The sequence below is a fragment of the Protopterus annectens genome, chromosome 10.part0 (genome assembly GCF_019279795.1).
Source record: "Protopterus annectens isolate FY-2018-M chromosome 10.part0, PAN1.0, whole genome shotgun sequence".
Classification (NCBI taxonomy): Eukaryota; Metazoa; Chordata; order Ceratodontiformes; family Protopteridae; genus Protopterus; species Protopterus annectens.
This window is the reverse complement of record NC_056744.1, coordinates 692,896,285-692,912,356: the sequence shown is the minus strand read 5'-3', so window position 1 is coordinate 692,912,356 and position 16,072 is coordinate 692,896,285. Positions and strand designations below refer to the sequence as shown.

The window sequence follows — 16,072 nt, the reverse complement described above, 5'->3', positions numbered from 1 at the left end:
TGTGTATATTACATGGACCTTATTCTGTTTTTGTATAATACTTTTTTTTTTTTTTTTTGTATAATACTCTTTGTATCTACTAACTGCTTTTATGTACTGTTATACTAACTGCCTTGTGGAACTTTTCTCCCTGTGCCTCCACTGAAAATGGGCTCTTTTGGCCCAGTAGACTTTCTCAGTAAACAAATGCCAATAAATAGTAAATAATAAACTGTGCACATAATTCGTCTAAGGCTGCTGCTGCTGCTACACTACTGAGGCGATATGTCTGTGTACATAATCAAAGTTTTCTGATGAAGTAAAGTTTGACATTTTAAATTCAGCTTTAGATATGGAAGTTTTATTTGGCACATCTGCTACTCAGATCCTCAAACAGTTTGAGAGAAGGAAATTAATACAGGGGGTTTTCAGTATTATTCAGCCCCCTCCCCCTTACAAATCTCCTGGATACTCTTTCCTATCTAAGAAATAGAACAAAACAAAGCAATCCCCATATTCTTGAGTCAAACAGGGAATCAAAAAGAGATGGCAGGAGTGGAATAACAAGAAACAAGGATATTTTCCTAACTAGGTAGATCTGACTTTATCAGCATTCTTTCCCCCACCTTCACTCATCCTGCCCCCGTCTGTCAAAATCTCTCCCTCAAAATGGATCTGTATATTCCCCTTTGGCAACAGATTGTTTCAAACTATTTGTTGTTAAAAATGGTTCAGGAAGGATACAAATAGCTCCTTTCGAGGAAGGTCCTCCTGAATTACTGAATCAAACACAATTTTTTCCAACTGTTTCTTCAGCACTTAATCACCCTAGGAATCATAGAAATGTTATTAAATCAAAGGGAAAAGGGATTCTATTCCAGAATGTTTCTGATAACAGAGAGAGTCTTCCTGGAGACCAGCTTTAGATCTTTCCTTTCTAAATCTGTTTGTGAAAGTTACAAAATTCAAGATGTTGAGCTTTTAGAATCTGTTTTCTGTCATCCCTCAGGGAAGATTTTTGGTAAGAGATACAAATCATCACATTCCTATAACTAAAGGCTTCAGGAAATTTTCAACAGCTCCAAGGGTTTGCAGTGTCTAGCTCCAGTCATAGCTCACAGCAGACTGAATGGCATTTGCAAATTTCCCTATTCTGATGCTTGCTCATCTTTGCAGTCTTTTCTCAGATGTCGAGTCATTCATTTGAGTTTCCACTCTCCTGATTAATCTGTGACTCCAGATAAACCTTCAGAAATCCTCCTTGTCCTCATCACACAAGATTGTCTTTCTAGGCTGTCTTGTAGACAACTTGCAGCAAAAGGACTTTACGACACAGGAGAAGGTGAAACTTTCCTGAGCTTCATAAATCAGTCTCCTACTTCAGCCAGAAAGTATCTCAAGATTCTGGGGTTCATGTTCTCTGATTTTCATGATTCCTCTTGCCAGGTTGCACACATGAGAAAGATACAAAAGTTTCTAGAAAAAAAAAAAAAAAACACTTGACATGGATCCAACATTAGCATTATCTGGAATTTCAAATTCTAATCTTCAGTCCCCCTCAGTCAATCATCAGTGGAGACTACAGATACAAGCAAATCCATGTCTCCCCTTTTCCCTTCTACTTCCAAGCCAGTCTCTAACTACAAACACCTCAGATTTCACTTCAGAGCATTTTCAGTAGGTGTAAAGGTGCAAGGGCCTTGGAATTCATTAAATAGACCAAAGTAAATCAGGGTAAGAGATATAGGCTGTGATCCATGCCTTAAAATTTCTTCATTATGTATGGCACCTGGGACCTCTTGAGGTGATTACAGACAAAATCATAGTAATTTGGCACGTAAACAAGCAAGGGAGCATCAGGTTGTACCCTCTGTCCAGGCTGGCTTTGATGGCTTTGGAGGTAGCTTTTCATCATTTCTTAACCCTCCGAGTATCTTACATTTTGTCAGTGCAAAACACAGTGGCAGACAAGCTGAACAGGACCAGGACAGACTTTCACAAATGGCATTTGGGCAGGTAGATCTTCCAGGAATTGGTCTAGTTTTTGGGAACACTTCAGGTAGTTCTATTTGCCTTCTTTCAAAACAGACAGCTTAACAATTTTTGCTCTGGAGCTCCATGTGAGCAAGCCTGGAAATCAGATTAACATTTATTCCTGTGGACAGGAATGTTCCTTTATGCATTTCCACCCTTTCCACTGATATCCAGGATAATTCTTAAGATTCATGAGAACTCTCCAGAAATCAGTGTGGTGACTCCCTTTTGGCCCAGACATTTGGTTCTCCCTTCTTATGGAAATGGCCAAGGGCAGTTACCCCACATTTCCTCACAAACCATACTTACTCATACAAGACAAGAGTTTGATACTCAACTCACTATCTGGATGATTCAATTATATTTCCTTGTAGGATCTGTTTCAGGCGGATGTGCCGCAGGTACTAATGGAGGCAAGAAACCCTGCTACTATAAAATCCTATATTGGCAAGTGGAAAAGATTTTGTAGTTTAGGCTTAGCCAATATCCAGGGGTCCTATCAGGGATTATGTTCTACTGGTGCTCAAGTATTTTTGTGAGTTACTATCCTCTGCCGTCTGTTAATCCTCTATCAATGTACATCTTGCGGCCATTTCAGCATGTCTGCCCATGATTTTTCGACTTTTTTTCTGTTTTTTAAGGGAATTTTACACCTGAAACAACATCATAAACAGACTGCTCCTTCTGGGATCTTAAGTTGTGCTGGAAAAGTTAACTATGTCTCCATTTGTACCTGCTCATCAAGTAGACTTAAGGTTCATTACATGGAAAACTGATACTCTTCTTGTAAATGTCAAAGGAATGAGAATATCTTGAGTTGCAACCCCTCATGGTAGGTGAACCTATCTGGTCTTCCATTAAGAAGAATCCGTAATTTACAACCAGGGTTGTCTCAGAGTTCACTTTGAATCAAGCTATCATTCTCCCAGATTTATGTCTAGATCCTTAGAACCAGGAAGAAAGGGTTCTACATACACTGGATGTTCATAGGCAGCTCAGGTGCTACCTTGACAGAATTAAGTCCTTTAGAAAAGCTGGTCAGCTATTGATTTCTTATGCTGGGACAAAAAAAGGACAACCTCTGTCAAAAGAGACTATTTCCACATGGTTGCCCATAGACTTATTCTAGTGGTTTTGTCTTCCTGTGACATATTGTAAAGGGGTAAACTCGAAGTATTCTACAAGCAGCTGCGTGGTCCTCTATATGTACTTTTAGAAGACAGTACAAACTGGATTATTTTTCTAGATCAAGGACAGGCTTTGCTAGGAACATTATCCAGTGGATTATATTGACTTGTATATTAATTGCCTTTGTGTTTTGATGCATCTTTCTTGCATTTCGGCTCAGTTCCTAACTGAAGATTATCTTGATATCAGCCTTTCTACCTCGTCAGCAAACAATAAATAAGCCTAAGTTCTGTAAAGTGATTTGCAGCCATGCACTTCATGCTTTTACCTTAATTTGAATGTGTCATTACATGGTAAGTTGTTTGTTACTTTTGTTTTAACTAAAAAAAGCAGAGAAATGTGTTGATTTTACTAGAATTGTTGGTGACCAGTTTTCCATATAACAAAGCTGCATGCTTAGGAATTTGTGTGCTGTCCTGACTTATCATATATTTTATTAATTTATTTATTTATTTAACATGCGTTTACTGGGAAAGTCTGACTTGGAACAAAGCCAATTTTCAGCAGAGGCCCGGGGCAAAATGCTCTAGACTTATCTTATGTCTTTGTAATGCAGAAAGAAAACTGAGTACCCAGAGAAAACACACACGAACGCAGGGAGAACATGCAGACTCCGCACAGAAGGCACTCCAGCCAAGAATCGAACTGACAAACCTGTTGTCGTGAGGCGACAATGCTACTGCTGCACCACTGCGCCATCCATATAATTAATATATATATATATATATATATATATATATATATATATATATATATATGTCGGCGTAGAACTTTGCCACATTGATAAACAATTGTATTCTCAGCAGTAAGACAATATTAAGGACAAATCTGGAAAAACAGCTGTAAATGCAGAGCAACCTCTACACAGTACATAGGTTCATAGGTTCATACTAGGCTATCTGCCCTAGGGCATTTGTAAGCCTAGCCCGAGTGTGTGTGGCTTTCACCACCCCTTGGAATGAGAATACTATGTCCATTTAGGGTTTAGTTTACTGTGCCTCTGTCTAGTAGTGACTCCAAAATGACCCCCGGGGTAAACCTACGATCTCCCATCCACTCGTCAAGATTTCTCTTGAAGAGAGTCAGTGAGATGCTCTGCCTAACATGGACTGGGATTCTGTTCCAGAGTGTAGGGAGCCTCTGGGTTATGAATCTGTCCCTCCAGCATGTCCTATTTATTTCTGTGTTGAGGTTCAAATCTCTCGCTCTCGTGGCTCTGGTGGATTTGGATTTTCTGAGGTGGAGCATGTCCATTAATTCCGGATTGGACATGGCCTTGTACGTCAGACATAGATTGCCTCTGAGTAGGCGGTATGCGACTGAATAGAGCTGGAGTTTCTTCAGCCGGGCAGCATATGACATATGTTTGAGACCCTTGATCCTCTTGGTGAGGTACTTTTGGGGTCTTTCTAACTGCTGCAGGTGTCGGGTAAGGTACATCCCAAATGGGGCATTGTACTCAATTGTGGGCCTGATAAGGGAAGAGTATAGGGGCACAATGACCTCTCTTGATCTAGATGTGAATCCTTTCATGATAAGGTGGGTAATATAGAAGGTCTTCCTAACCACCTTGGCAACGTGAGTGTCAAATGAGAGGCTACTGTCAACTTGGGTCCCTAGGTCCCTGATTACTTCTTCCGTACTTAATGGATTACCACCTATGTGGTAATTTGTGGGTACTTTGTTTTTCCCAAAGGATATGACTATACATTTTTTGGCGTTCAGTTTAAGGCCATGGGACTGGCACCAGTTATCCGTTTCTATGAGGCCTTTCTGAAGGATGCTTGTGTCCACTGGAGTATCAATTATGGCGCCCAGTTTGCAGTCATCTGCGAACTTTGTTAGCCACAATCCTCCTATGTTTGCTTGCACCTCGGAAAAATAAATGCAGAACAAGAGGGGTCCCAGGACCGAGCCCTGTGGGACACCGCTTGTGACTGGCTTAGAGTCTGACATGGCTCTAGCAATTCTGACCTTGTAGGTTCTGTCCTTGAGCCAGTTTGCAACCCATCTTATGACATATGGGTTTACACTTAAGCTGGTGAGTTTGTCTATAATGCCCGAGTGGGGTATTGTGTCGAAGGCTTTTGCAAGATCAAGGTAGGCTGTGTGAACTGCCTTACCCTCATCAATGGCCTTAGTGACTGTTTCAAAAAAGTCGACCAGGTTCAAAAGGCAGGATCTGCCCTTGACAAAGCCGAATTGGGTAGGATCCAGTGTCTGTAGGTCCCCAATGTCTTTGTTTATGAGTTCCATAATGATCCTCTCCATAGCTTTGCAGACCAGGCTTGTCAAGCTTATGGGGCGGTAATTTCTAGGGTCCGTAGAAGCACCTCCTTTGTGGAGTGGGACCACTGTTGCTGTACGCCATTCTTTGCGTACGTATCCTGTAGTAAGGCTAAGATTAAACAGCAGCCTTATGTGCGGGTTTAGTTCCTCTTGGAGTTCATGTAGCACGCAACCCGGGACACCGTCTGGTCCCATTGATGCTGTGTTTTTAGCTTTGGAGAGGGCGGCTCTCACCTGGGCATCTGAGATGTCAGGGAGGCTACACTCTGCTGGGATAGATATTTCTCCTTTTGGGGGGGAGGGGGGGAGAGAAATTTGCACTGAACCTGTCTGCCAGTATGTTGGCAATGTATGTGAGTTCAGTGTATTTTTTGTCATTTTGGACTAACTCTGAGCATATCTGGGAGTTTCCACCCAGGTTTCTAACATAACTAAAGAAGGCCTTGTGATTGTCTTTAGTGTCTTTTGCAATTTTTCTCTCGAAGTTGGCCTTGGATGATTTTATGAGTGATCGTAGTTTTTTGCTAGTACTGATCAGAGATGCCTTCCCTTTTGGTGATTTTGCTCTGTCATGTAGTAGCTTCCACCTGCTGTTGTAAAGCTTGTTTATGGCTGGGGTCCACCAGACAGGACGCCTGCCTTTGGGGGAATGGGTCTTGGTTTTATTTGGGATTGCATGATCCATGCATTCTTGAAGGTGTCCGTAGAAAGCGTTTATAAAGGATTCAGCAGTGTGGGCTGTGGTTTTCACTGGCCCAGGGGCCTTGAAGGATACCACTTCAGTCTTGAGAAGTGTGAAGTCAGCTTTTGAGAAATTCTTCACTGTGGTCTTTTGTGTTGGGGGTGGGGGCGGGATGTGGATTTCCAGTGAGATTCATTTATGGTCTGATCTCACCAATGAGGGGTATACTTCCGGTGTGGAGCATTGTGTCCCCATGTTTGTGATGATCAGGTCTAGTATATTATCTCCTCTTGTGGGAGTGGTGACTAGTTGTTCCATCGCTTTTGAGTTTATGAATTCTAGGAACCTTTGGGCTAGGGTGTTGGGGCTTGAGTAATGCTCCCAGTCTATGTTTGGGTAGTTGAAGTCTCCCAATATGATGGTATTTGGAGAGACATTCATACTCTCCAGTGTCTTCAGGAAGGCTGAGTGGGGTTCGTGAGTTTGAGAGGGTGGTCTGTAGCATGCTACAAAAACTGTAGGGCAGTTTTGCCTATGGTTAGTTGCACCTGGATGGTCTCCGATGCTTTGTGCGTTGCCACTAACCTGGAGGTGTGTGTATCTTTGATGAATATGGATACTCCCCCTCCTTTTGTGGTTCGGTCCAAGTTTTGAGGCGGAAAAGCATGATATGAGGTATAACCTGGTAGTGCTGGGGTGCTGTCAGGAGCCTTGAACCAGGTTTCAGTCACTGCACAGACATCAATGTTCTCCATACTGAGGAGGGCTTCGAGAGCGTGCATCTTGAGGTTTAGACTTCTTGCATTGAGCAGCATTACCCTTAGTTTTTTTCCACTTGTGCTTTCTAGGGAGGTGGGTTTGTCTTTTAAGCCTTGCCTAAAAAAGGCACTATGAGGGTGGCAAGAGCCTTGGCCAATATCCGGAAGCCCAGGGGTGACAGGTGCAAGCCGTCCCTTGCGAAGCAGTGTGGCTTGTCAAGCATGTCATCCCAAGCAGACAAACATTGGATCCCCTTAGAATGACACCAGTAATTGAGCCAGTTGTTAAAGCTGATCATTTTGTCTTTGTACTGTGGCATCATTCTTGGTGAGGGTAAGATGCTGCTCAGGGTCAGGGTCATACCGGCCTGGGCTACATAATCAGAGAGCTCCTCTATGTCTCTTTTCATGTAGACCAGGGAGGTACGTCTCAGGTCATTCACACTGGCATGGACAATTACTGAGTCATATTTGTACTTGCTTTGGACTGACCTGAGTGCTTGTGTTATGTGGCGGATTCTAGCGCCCGACAGACAGCTTACTGTAACCTTTTCCTTGTTCAGTCTGGTGAGTGGGATGTCAGTGTGTCTGACTATGGAGTCACCTATTACAAGTGTATCAGGCATGTTGTTTGGCCTTAAGGGCTGTGACTGTTTGGCACACTGACTTTGTGAAATATGTGTTGCATGTGCTGTGTTTTGAGGTAGTGGTAGCTTGGATGTCTGCTTTGGAGGCCTCTGTTGATTTGGTAGATTTTTAATTAGAGCCTCCGAGTATGTTTTTGTGTGTTTATGTGTTTGGTTTGCAGTTGTGATAGGTCTATGTGAGACTGGGTTTGTGGTGAGTGTGGTTACCTTCTCCTCCTGACTGGTTTTGCCAGTACTGAGTCGAGAGAGCTCAGCCTCCAGTTTGACTATATAGTCGCATCTCTCACATATATTTGTATTTGTTGGGAGGAGGAGAGGGTTGTCTGTGTACATGAGGCAGTTGTAACATTGCCTCAAGATTCCCAGATTCACCAGCTTAACTGGAGAGGACGCCAGTAATTGACCCTTTGACATGCTAGAATAGTGTAAGGGATTGCTGTGTAACTGAGTCAGAAAGGACCTGTAGGGTAATGGGTATTCAAGGGGATTGTAGGTGGATGTAGTGCTTTCTTTTTTGTTTGAGTGCTTTACCTGTGTATAAATGCTTTATGAGTAAGTGCTGGGCTTTTTAGAAGACTGTTTAGATTGAAAGTAGAGCAGTTCTAAGGGAAAAACTGAAGAGTAGACTTTGCGGAGCCAGAAATAGTTTAAACTAGATTAACCGGCGCTGCCCGATGCTGCTCTATGGGCAACTCCGCGCTAAAGCAGATTTTTAATCAGGGAAATTCAAAGAGCTAGAAATGGCCCAAACCGGCCAATTACTACAAGATTCTTGTGCTGAGGTCACTCCTTCTGGGACAGATAGGCTGTTCAAGGCTCCCCACTCCCACTGGTGAGCAAAGAAAATTCCTTCTATCCAAGTAAGGTAATGGGCAACACAGGAACTATCCCCAAGTCCAGAATACAGCAAAGCCTGTATAGGGGATTATTCTAGTCAGGGAAAGGCGGGAAACAAGGATTTTTTTTTTCAAGAAGGCAACAGGAAAATGCAGAAAAACAACAGTATATTAAATGCACAGGCTAGCACACTTGAGTGGGCAGCCTCAACAGTTAAATTAAACAAATAAGCTTTAACTTAAGTGCAGGTAATAAAAACGCTAAATACAGTTAAATTAGCAGTTTAACTTTGTTTTCAGCAAGAAAGGAAGGTCGCACAGGTAGAAACAGCAAAAGTATACTTATATCTTGAAAGTAGTTGCTTTTTTCAATTCCCTGCTGCTAGCACCTCTCTGCAGGACCACGAGGAGCTGTTGCTGAGTAGTATAAGCGAAAAAAACGCTCACAGGCGGATTTTTAAGCAGGGAACTTCAAAGACCTAGAAATGGCCCAAAACGGCCAATTACTACAAGATTCTTGTGCTGAGGTCATTCCTTCAGGGACATATAGGCTGCTCAAGGCTCCCCACTCCCACTGGTGAGCAAAGAAACTTCCTTCTATCCAAGTAAGGTAATGGGCAACACAGGAACTATCCCAAAGTCCAGAATACAGCAAAGCCTGTATAGGGGACTATTCTAGTCAGGGAAAGGCGGGAAACAAGGATATTTTTTTTTCTTCAAGAAGGCAACAGGAAAATGCAGAAAAACAACAGTATATTAAATGCACAGGCTAGCACACTTGAGTGGGCAGCCTCAACAGTTAAATGAAACAAACAAGCTTTAACTTAACTACAGCTAATAAAGACAAGCTGAAAATGAGACTGTGAGTAGTATTCTTATGCTAGGTTTTAATCTAGCACACTCCATCTACATACTAGTGGGATTAGGTGTAACTAAAATGACAGTATTCTTCTGGATTGTTTCAAAAATAATATTTCTTTCTGATGAGCATTAAAACAGCTAACAAAATAAAAAGCTGAAGAAAATAAACTAGTAAAAATGTATTGTAAACGAATGGCTAAATCAGGTTTGCACTGTGATTATTTTATGAAGTGCACTTTTTTTCCTTTCAGCAATCCCAGCTTTTACACTACTCAGAAAGAAAAATACAGGAATTTCAGGTGTATATTGAAAAGCTGAGGAAGGAATACAGACGTTATCTTTGGAAGCTTCGACAGCTGGATCCTTTATACAAAGAGCATCCATGGAAACCTCGTGGTTACACCAGGAAGAGGCAAACAGTACAGACTATGAAAGCACATAATGAATCAGGTAGCAACAACATTGTCTAAGAATATCTTTGGACAATTACTTTACCTTTGTTTATAGCAAATCAAGATTCCTAATTTCACAGTAAACTACTGTGAGAAACTAGGCTGAAACGTCATTACTAAGAGTCTGAACCATTTTGTTTGGTATTTTCCATTGTTTGCTTTGTTTTTCTATTTGTTAATTGTAGTTGTCAGGGCAGTTTTCCTTTGTTTTTTCCCATGAACATGCATGGTCTTCCCCTGTTTGGTAGTTATTTGTAGGGAGTATGGATCCATTTCAGTACACATAATTTTCCTCAAAGGAGACAAGAAAAACAAAAAATCTGGAAACTTCTAAAGAAGAATGTCATATCACAGCATTGTTTTTTTTTCTTTTCTCAGGCATTTGCATCTGTCTACTTCTTCCAGACATTTTCTCCTTTCTTGTCCTCTGCATTCCCTCGGAGACTGTCTTGCTTCCTGATGGAAGAAACAATATAAACTAGGAAGATTTAAATTTATCTGCTGTTTGGCTGATACATATTAGCTGTTTTGTGGTCTCGATTTGCCTTCCTTCCTTGAATATTTATTTGCAGTAGTGATGCCTGTTAATGTGTATGTTGCCAGTTTTTCCTGTAACAGGAAATGCCCAGAATGTGGCTGTGATAGCCAGCTTTGCAAAATGTTCTACCACTCTTCAGGATCAGAGGGCTAGTCATTCATACATTATCATTTTTTGAGTGTTGCAGTAGTGTCTGTTTATAGTTTAAAATATATAGCATTGCAACAAATTTATAACTGTTGAATCTAAACATGCTTTATGATGTGATGCTGAGGCGAAGAACAACACTGTAAATGTTGTACTTGTTTGTGTGTTTATTACTGAGTTGTCTACTTGCTTGAGGCCCATTGTCATTGGAGGCTTGGTGAGAACAGTTTTCACAAAAATACATTCACATAATTACATGTACTTTCAGGAAGGGCAGGACATAAAATAATAAAATAAAGTTAATAACATCATTGAAACAGCTCAGCAGTTTATGAGATCTCTAAGAAAAAAAATAGTAGTACACACATTGAGCGTACAGGAGCTTGAGAAGTTAGATTCAGATACACCTAGCAATATTTATGTTATGGACAAAGTCTATAGAGGTCCACTTTATTGATTATTGGTGATAATTAGCTACAGGGCAGGGTAAAGTATTTCTTCTTAGTAGCATCACATTTACAGTTGCATTCCATTTGCTCCGTAAAGTGGTAAGAAGTGTTTTTTGAATTGTATATAAGTTGCTGGTGTCCTTAACTCGTGTGTGTGTGTGTGTGTGTGTGTGTGTGTGTGTGTGTGTGTGTGTGTGTGTGTGTGTGTGTGTGTAAGACAGAGAGAATTGATTCCAAGTATGACCTGAATAGTGTGTTTCCACAGGAGATGATACTTCAGACCTTCTTTATAAGGCGAGAGCTTGCCAACCTGGGGTTTTTAGATGAGCTGTACCACTCTGTGAAATCATGAGGCGGTGGGGAAAGCATTGGGTGTATGCATTAGCAGGCATAATACAGCAGGTTGTGATCAAGTTTATACCTAAATAACAGCCAGTTTAGAAACACAAGTATGTCACAGAGATGGGATCTAGGCAAAGAATTTTGGATACATTTAGAAGAAGTACGTACTGTGTATTAGTTCCAGTTTGGTCATGTGATTAGGGCTGTATAGAGGATACAAAAAAAACTTAGAAATGATCTCTGAAGTTATAAATTTGGATGTGGAGCCCTCTAGAAAGGGTCCCAAGTAGCTGTTTGCATGTTTTTCATTACTTTTATTCAAGGGAAAAGGTCTCATAAATAAGACTACATGTACTTAATTTTGGTAGCATGAAGTACTTTCACCAGTACTTATCTTGATAGAGTGAGAGAACAGGTGTTGGTATTTCTTTTTAGCCACGTAGTGATTTTCCTTGAAACATAAGATTTTGTCTTTTGGTTTCCTATTAACTGTGAAATCCCAAGAGTAGTTTGGTATAAGTTAACATAAAGGCTTAGGAGCCAAGATTCAAGGATTGAACCTTGGGACACCTTTGTCACCCTTAAGTTTTAACTAGCTAAGAGTAGTATCCCTGAGTTCAGGAGTAGCTAACATTTGTACAAGCTCATTATGGCTGAACATGTGCAAGTCGCTGGCTAGAACCAAAAGCAGCCCTGATATGACAAAACAGTTTTCATAGGTTCAAATAGAGTTTACAAGGCAGAATCAGTGTGTGGACAGTAACTGTATTTTACAATACCCACCCTCACTGGGTATCTCTACAAGTCCGACCTGGGATGAACTTATGTTCATCCATTCAATTGTCAAGATTTACTGTATAGGAAGCAACGGTTTCACTATATTTTACATCTAGCACAAAAGTATTCCAGAGATTGGGGAAGCAGCAAGTAATACATTTGTTCCTCCAGCATGTCTTTATTTGATGTTTGAGATTCAGTCCTTTAGTTCTAGTGTTTGTGGAGATTTTTGTTTTGTGGAGGTGTATGAAATGAGGATTGGAGCCTTAACAGCATGGAAAAACATACACAAATCACCCCATCAGGAGTCTACAATTGACAGGGTCTATAGTTTGTCCCAGATGTAATCAGCAACTATGAACAGTGCAATACTCACTGAAAAATCCTTCCTAAAACTATGTTGAGTTGCTTAGAACATTATTGTTGGTTGTCAGTGTGTTTTAGGAATTTTGTTGCTGCATTTATGATGGCAGAGAACCCTGTAATTCTTGGCCTGAGCTGACAATACTGTCCTTTATGGAAAAGTACAATATGCACTTTCTTCCACAGGTAAATAGGATACCTTCTTTGTTAACGCCTGTGTATAGGATAGTCAGAGATTTGACAGGTTGGTACTATACCAGTTTTATGAATTTTGATAGAAGGCCTGTTGTGAACTGTAGCTTTTCACGTTAGAGAGGAATTCTCTCACATGAGTTCTCTCACTGTAAGTTACTTACCTCTTTCAGTTGGAAATGATTACTACTGAGAGTGAGTGCCTGTATGTATGGATGGGAAATGACATGTTATAACCTTTTCAGAATGAGTTCTAAGTAGCTCTGCAGCCTTTGATAGTGGCATCTGGTGAAGGGTGTAAGTTGTGGTAATCTGTGTGTAAAGCAGATTGCTACACTAAAAGTTTTGCCTCATTGAAATGCAGTTGCTGTAGACAGTACTTTATCTCAGTCTTTAACATAAGCCAGTTATTTTCAGACCCACTGGTATGATTTGAAAAAAACAAAGTATAAATGATTAGTCCAGATAAAATCACTTAAGCAAGCAGATCTAGGAGACTCGCACTCTCTCTGATGCCCTCCCTGTGAAAGGAATGAAGACGCTTTACTTGTTGAAGTTTTAAGAAGTTTATTCAGTTAAGTAGGTAGATGGATGAGTGTTCTTACGACATGGGTACAGGTTAATTATAAAATCTTCTAAAATGTAAGCAAGTGATAAATGATTCTAAGATCCTGTATATTTTATGTTTAAGAAAATAAGAAAAATATTATTTTAATTAATTAATAACAAAAAAAATGAAAAACAGTGAAGACAAATAAATGGATGACTTGTTCTGTCAGAGAAATTTGGTTTAAATATCTGGAATTATAAAAAGAAGCAGATGGAGTACCTAAGCAGCCCTTATGCATCCAATTGGCTGTGCTTGACATGGTCACTGTAGTACATGTTGTAGCATTACTGTATAAGAAAGTAATTACAGATTAAATGGCAGAAAATACAAGCAACAATCAGTAATATCAGCAGAAAGTAGAAGAAAGTCCACAGAGGATCATTATGGCTCATTTTTTTCTATGCTACTTTTTTTTTTCCTCTGGTTGCTTTTGTGTCCTTCCCTTAACGTAGAGATTTGGACCTCTGGTGGGAGTGTATGAGACAGTATTATTCTAGGAGATGGATAGTTAGTATTGACATAAATTGTTTCATACCATTAATAGTTTTACTGCTGTTTGGCTAACAAAAAAAACTGTCAACATTTACTGTTTACAAGTATATGACAGATTGTGTGAGATCTGGCTACATTATCTAGTCATGACTGAAAAGGGTCACATAATAGCAGTTCAGTTAGGGTAATAACCTTCCAACCAAAAAGTTGTGTGATTGAGGGTGCGAGATCACCTAGAGACTGTATTAAACCTCTATATATGCATGATTGTCCCAAATGCAAATCCCTTTATCAAGCTGTTATTTTTTGTGTAAAAAGTCCTTTCTAAGCTCTGTAGCTGTTGTACAAGTCACCTTAGTACACATTTTAATGGCATTCGTATGGCATAATACACGCTATGATGACATCAGTGTACTTGTACACAGACGTTGACTGTTATCAAAAACCTTTACAACTAATAATTGCAGTTAAATAGACTATCTTTATTTATATTTAGCTTTCCATTGGGGGAGAAGGGTTCTGTAGAAGCTGCTTTTATTAGTACATTTCCTGGGAGTTGCTGCCTTACATTTGTACATTTGAAAGCATTACAAGGACAGAAACTCGAAGACTGACTAAATCTGAGTTGCAAGGGAAGAATGATGCATTTTCAATGATATTAAGCATAAGGTTTCACTTGTATAGCCTGTCATTGTAAAATGAATATACTTTTCAGTTAAAAAAAAATGCCTGGTAATGACTTTCTGGTATTTTTGAGTGCAATCTTATGTTTGTAAATTTAGCTTCTTAAGTTATGTTTAACTGCTTTCGTGAGTCACTGTAGAGGTAAAGCTCTCATGCTAGGAATTGCAGTCTGTATCTAGGGGATATAAGAATCAAATATAATTTTATTGACTATACCAGTTTCATTTACAGCTAGTAGATTCAGCCTGTATGGTAACCTGAGAACTTTTAATACATGTGAATTGAAAATGCATGCAAACATATTGTTAATCAATATAATAGTGTTGCTTTCTTTTCTAGGTAGAAATACATTTTTTTACCTTTTACAGTTTTTAGTTTTATTGACTGTTTGTCTGAGGTAGTAATAAAACAAGGGATGTTTAATGTATCATCTTTATTTCATTTCAGAGAAAGTCAGCTCTATGAAGTTGATACACACACCAGTCTTGTCTGCTGAGTCCAGAGAGGCTGAGCTAAGTTCAGAAGGAGAGGATTATGGAGACAGGGATATTAAACATGATCAGCATCTAAAACCAGAAACCATGAATTCAGCTGCAGTATACAGTTTTTGTAATTTAGACCCTGATGTTCAGGATCAGCCTTTATCTTTTAACCATGAACGGATGCCACCAACATATGTCACGCTCACGCATGCAACTCCTAACACTGCTTCAGTAGGCCCAGCTGACAAAATGACAGAAGTTCTTTTATCGAAGCTTCCAAATCTTCAACATTTTTCTAACAGGACAGCAACAGAATCTTCCACAATACCTGAAGTCCAAAATAAGCAATTTTCTTACTTAAAACAAACAGGCCAAAACATTTTGGGTCTAGAATGTTATTCTTCTGAAGAAGAAGAAGATGCAGATTAATAACTGAAATTCCTGCACAGTTTCATTATTTATAAGAAGCCCATTTAAAAACAAGTAATTTGACAGTGTAATATTTAGGTATGTTCATTTCCTTCTGAAAGTTATGAAACATAGTTTGAGTCTACTGGTGCTAGATTTCATGGTTGTAGCATGTGCTTTGCTGTGTCAACTATAATAAAGTATGATATCTGTTACAAGGCATGCTCTGATTTTTTCACTTGGAAAAGTTGTATGTCACAGTACAGTCTGAAGAAAGTAATACTTTTTTCTAATTCTATCTTTTTGCATGTTGTAGTAAGGAGAGCCCTGCATTGAGGAAATCGGCTTATTGTGGACTCTCATAAAAGGATTGAATTTTAATAAATCATGCAATCAAATTATTGTAATCCATATTAATTTAAGTCAAGTATGAATACACATTCTTGTTTTTGTGGTTGTATTTTAAAGTGTCTTATTTTTCAATTTCTGAAATGTTTTGGGTCTCTTATACCAGGACAGGAATGGACCCCATTCCTAAGTCATGGTGCAGTTAGAGTTCATAAAATTAGTATTGTTTCAGTCTTTGATTTTAGCCAAGAGTGCTCTTCTGGGCACTTGCACTATACCCAGCATTGCCTCCTTCTGCAGTTCATACAGGATTACATGTATTGATAGTGTATTTAAGCGTGGTTGCAAATTCTTTTTTTTCCTCTTGCTCCTACTACTGTTGGAACCATCTAGTTTTCTTGATTCCACACTACAGTAATTTCCACTTGCAGATCTGTATTTTATAACTTTGAATCTCTATAATCACTAGGTGTAGCAATTTCAAAAAGTAATGCTACTTTTGTCTTTTTTTTTT

At 39.6% G+C, this 16,072-nt stretch overlaps 1 protein-coding gene across 2 annotated transcripts in view; it reads left to right on the top strand.

Annotated features, from left to right (window-relative positions):
* The window catches only part of LOC122813283, a 350,783-nt gene extending 335,344 nt beyond the window's left edge, over positions 1 to 15,439 (top strand). For both annotated transcript variants that reach the window (XM_044085528.1, XM_044085527.1), the window contains 2 exons: positions 9,526 to 9,724; positions 14,768 to 15,439. In XM_044085528.1, coding sequence (XP_043941463.1) covers positions 9,526 to 9,724; positions 14,768 to 15,231 — 663 coding nt within the window. In that variant the 3' untranslated portion in view covers positions 15,232 to 15,439. The remainder of the gene's footprint in view (positions 1 to 9,525; positions 9,725 to 14,767) is intronic.
* Positions 15,440 to 16,072: the final 633 nt, after the last annotated feature.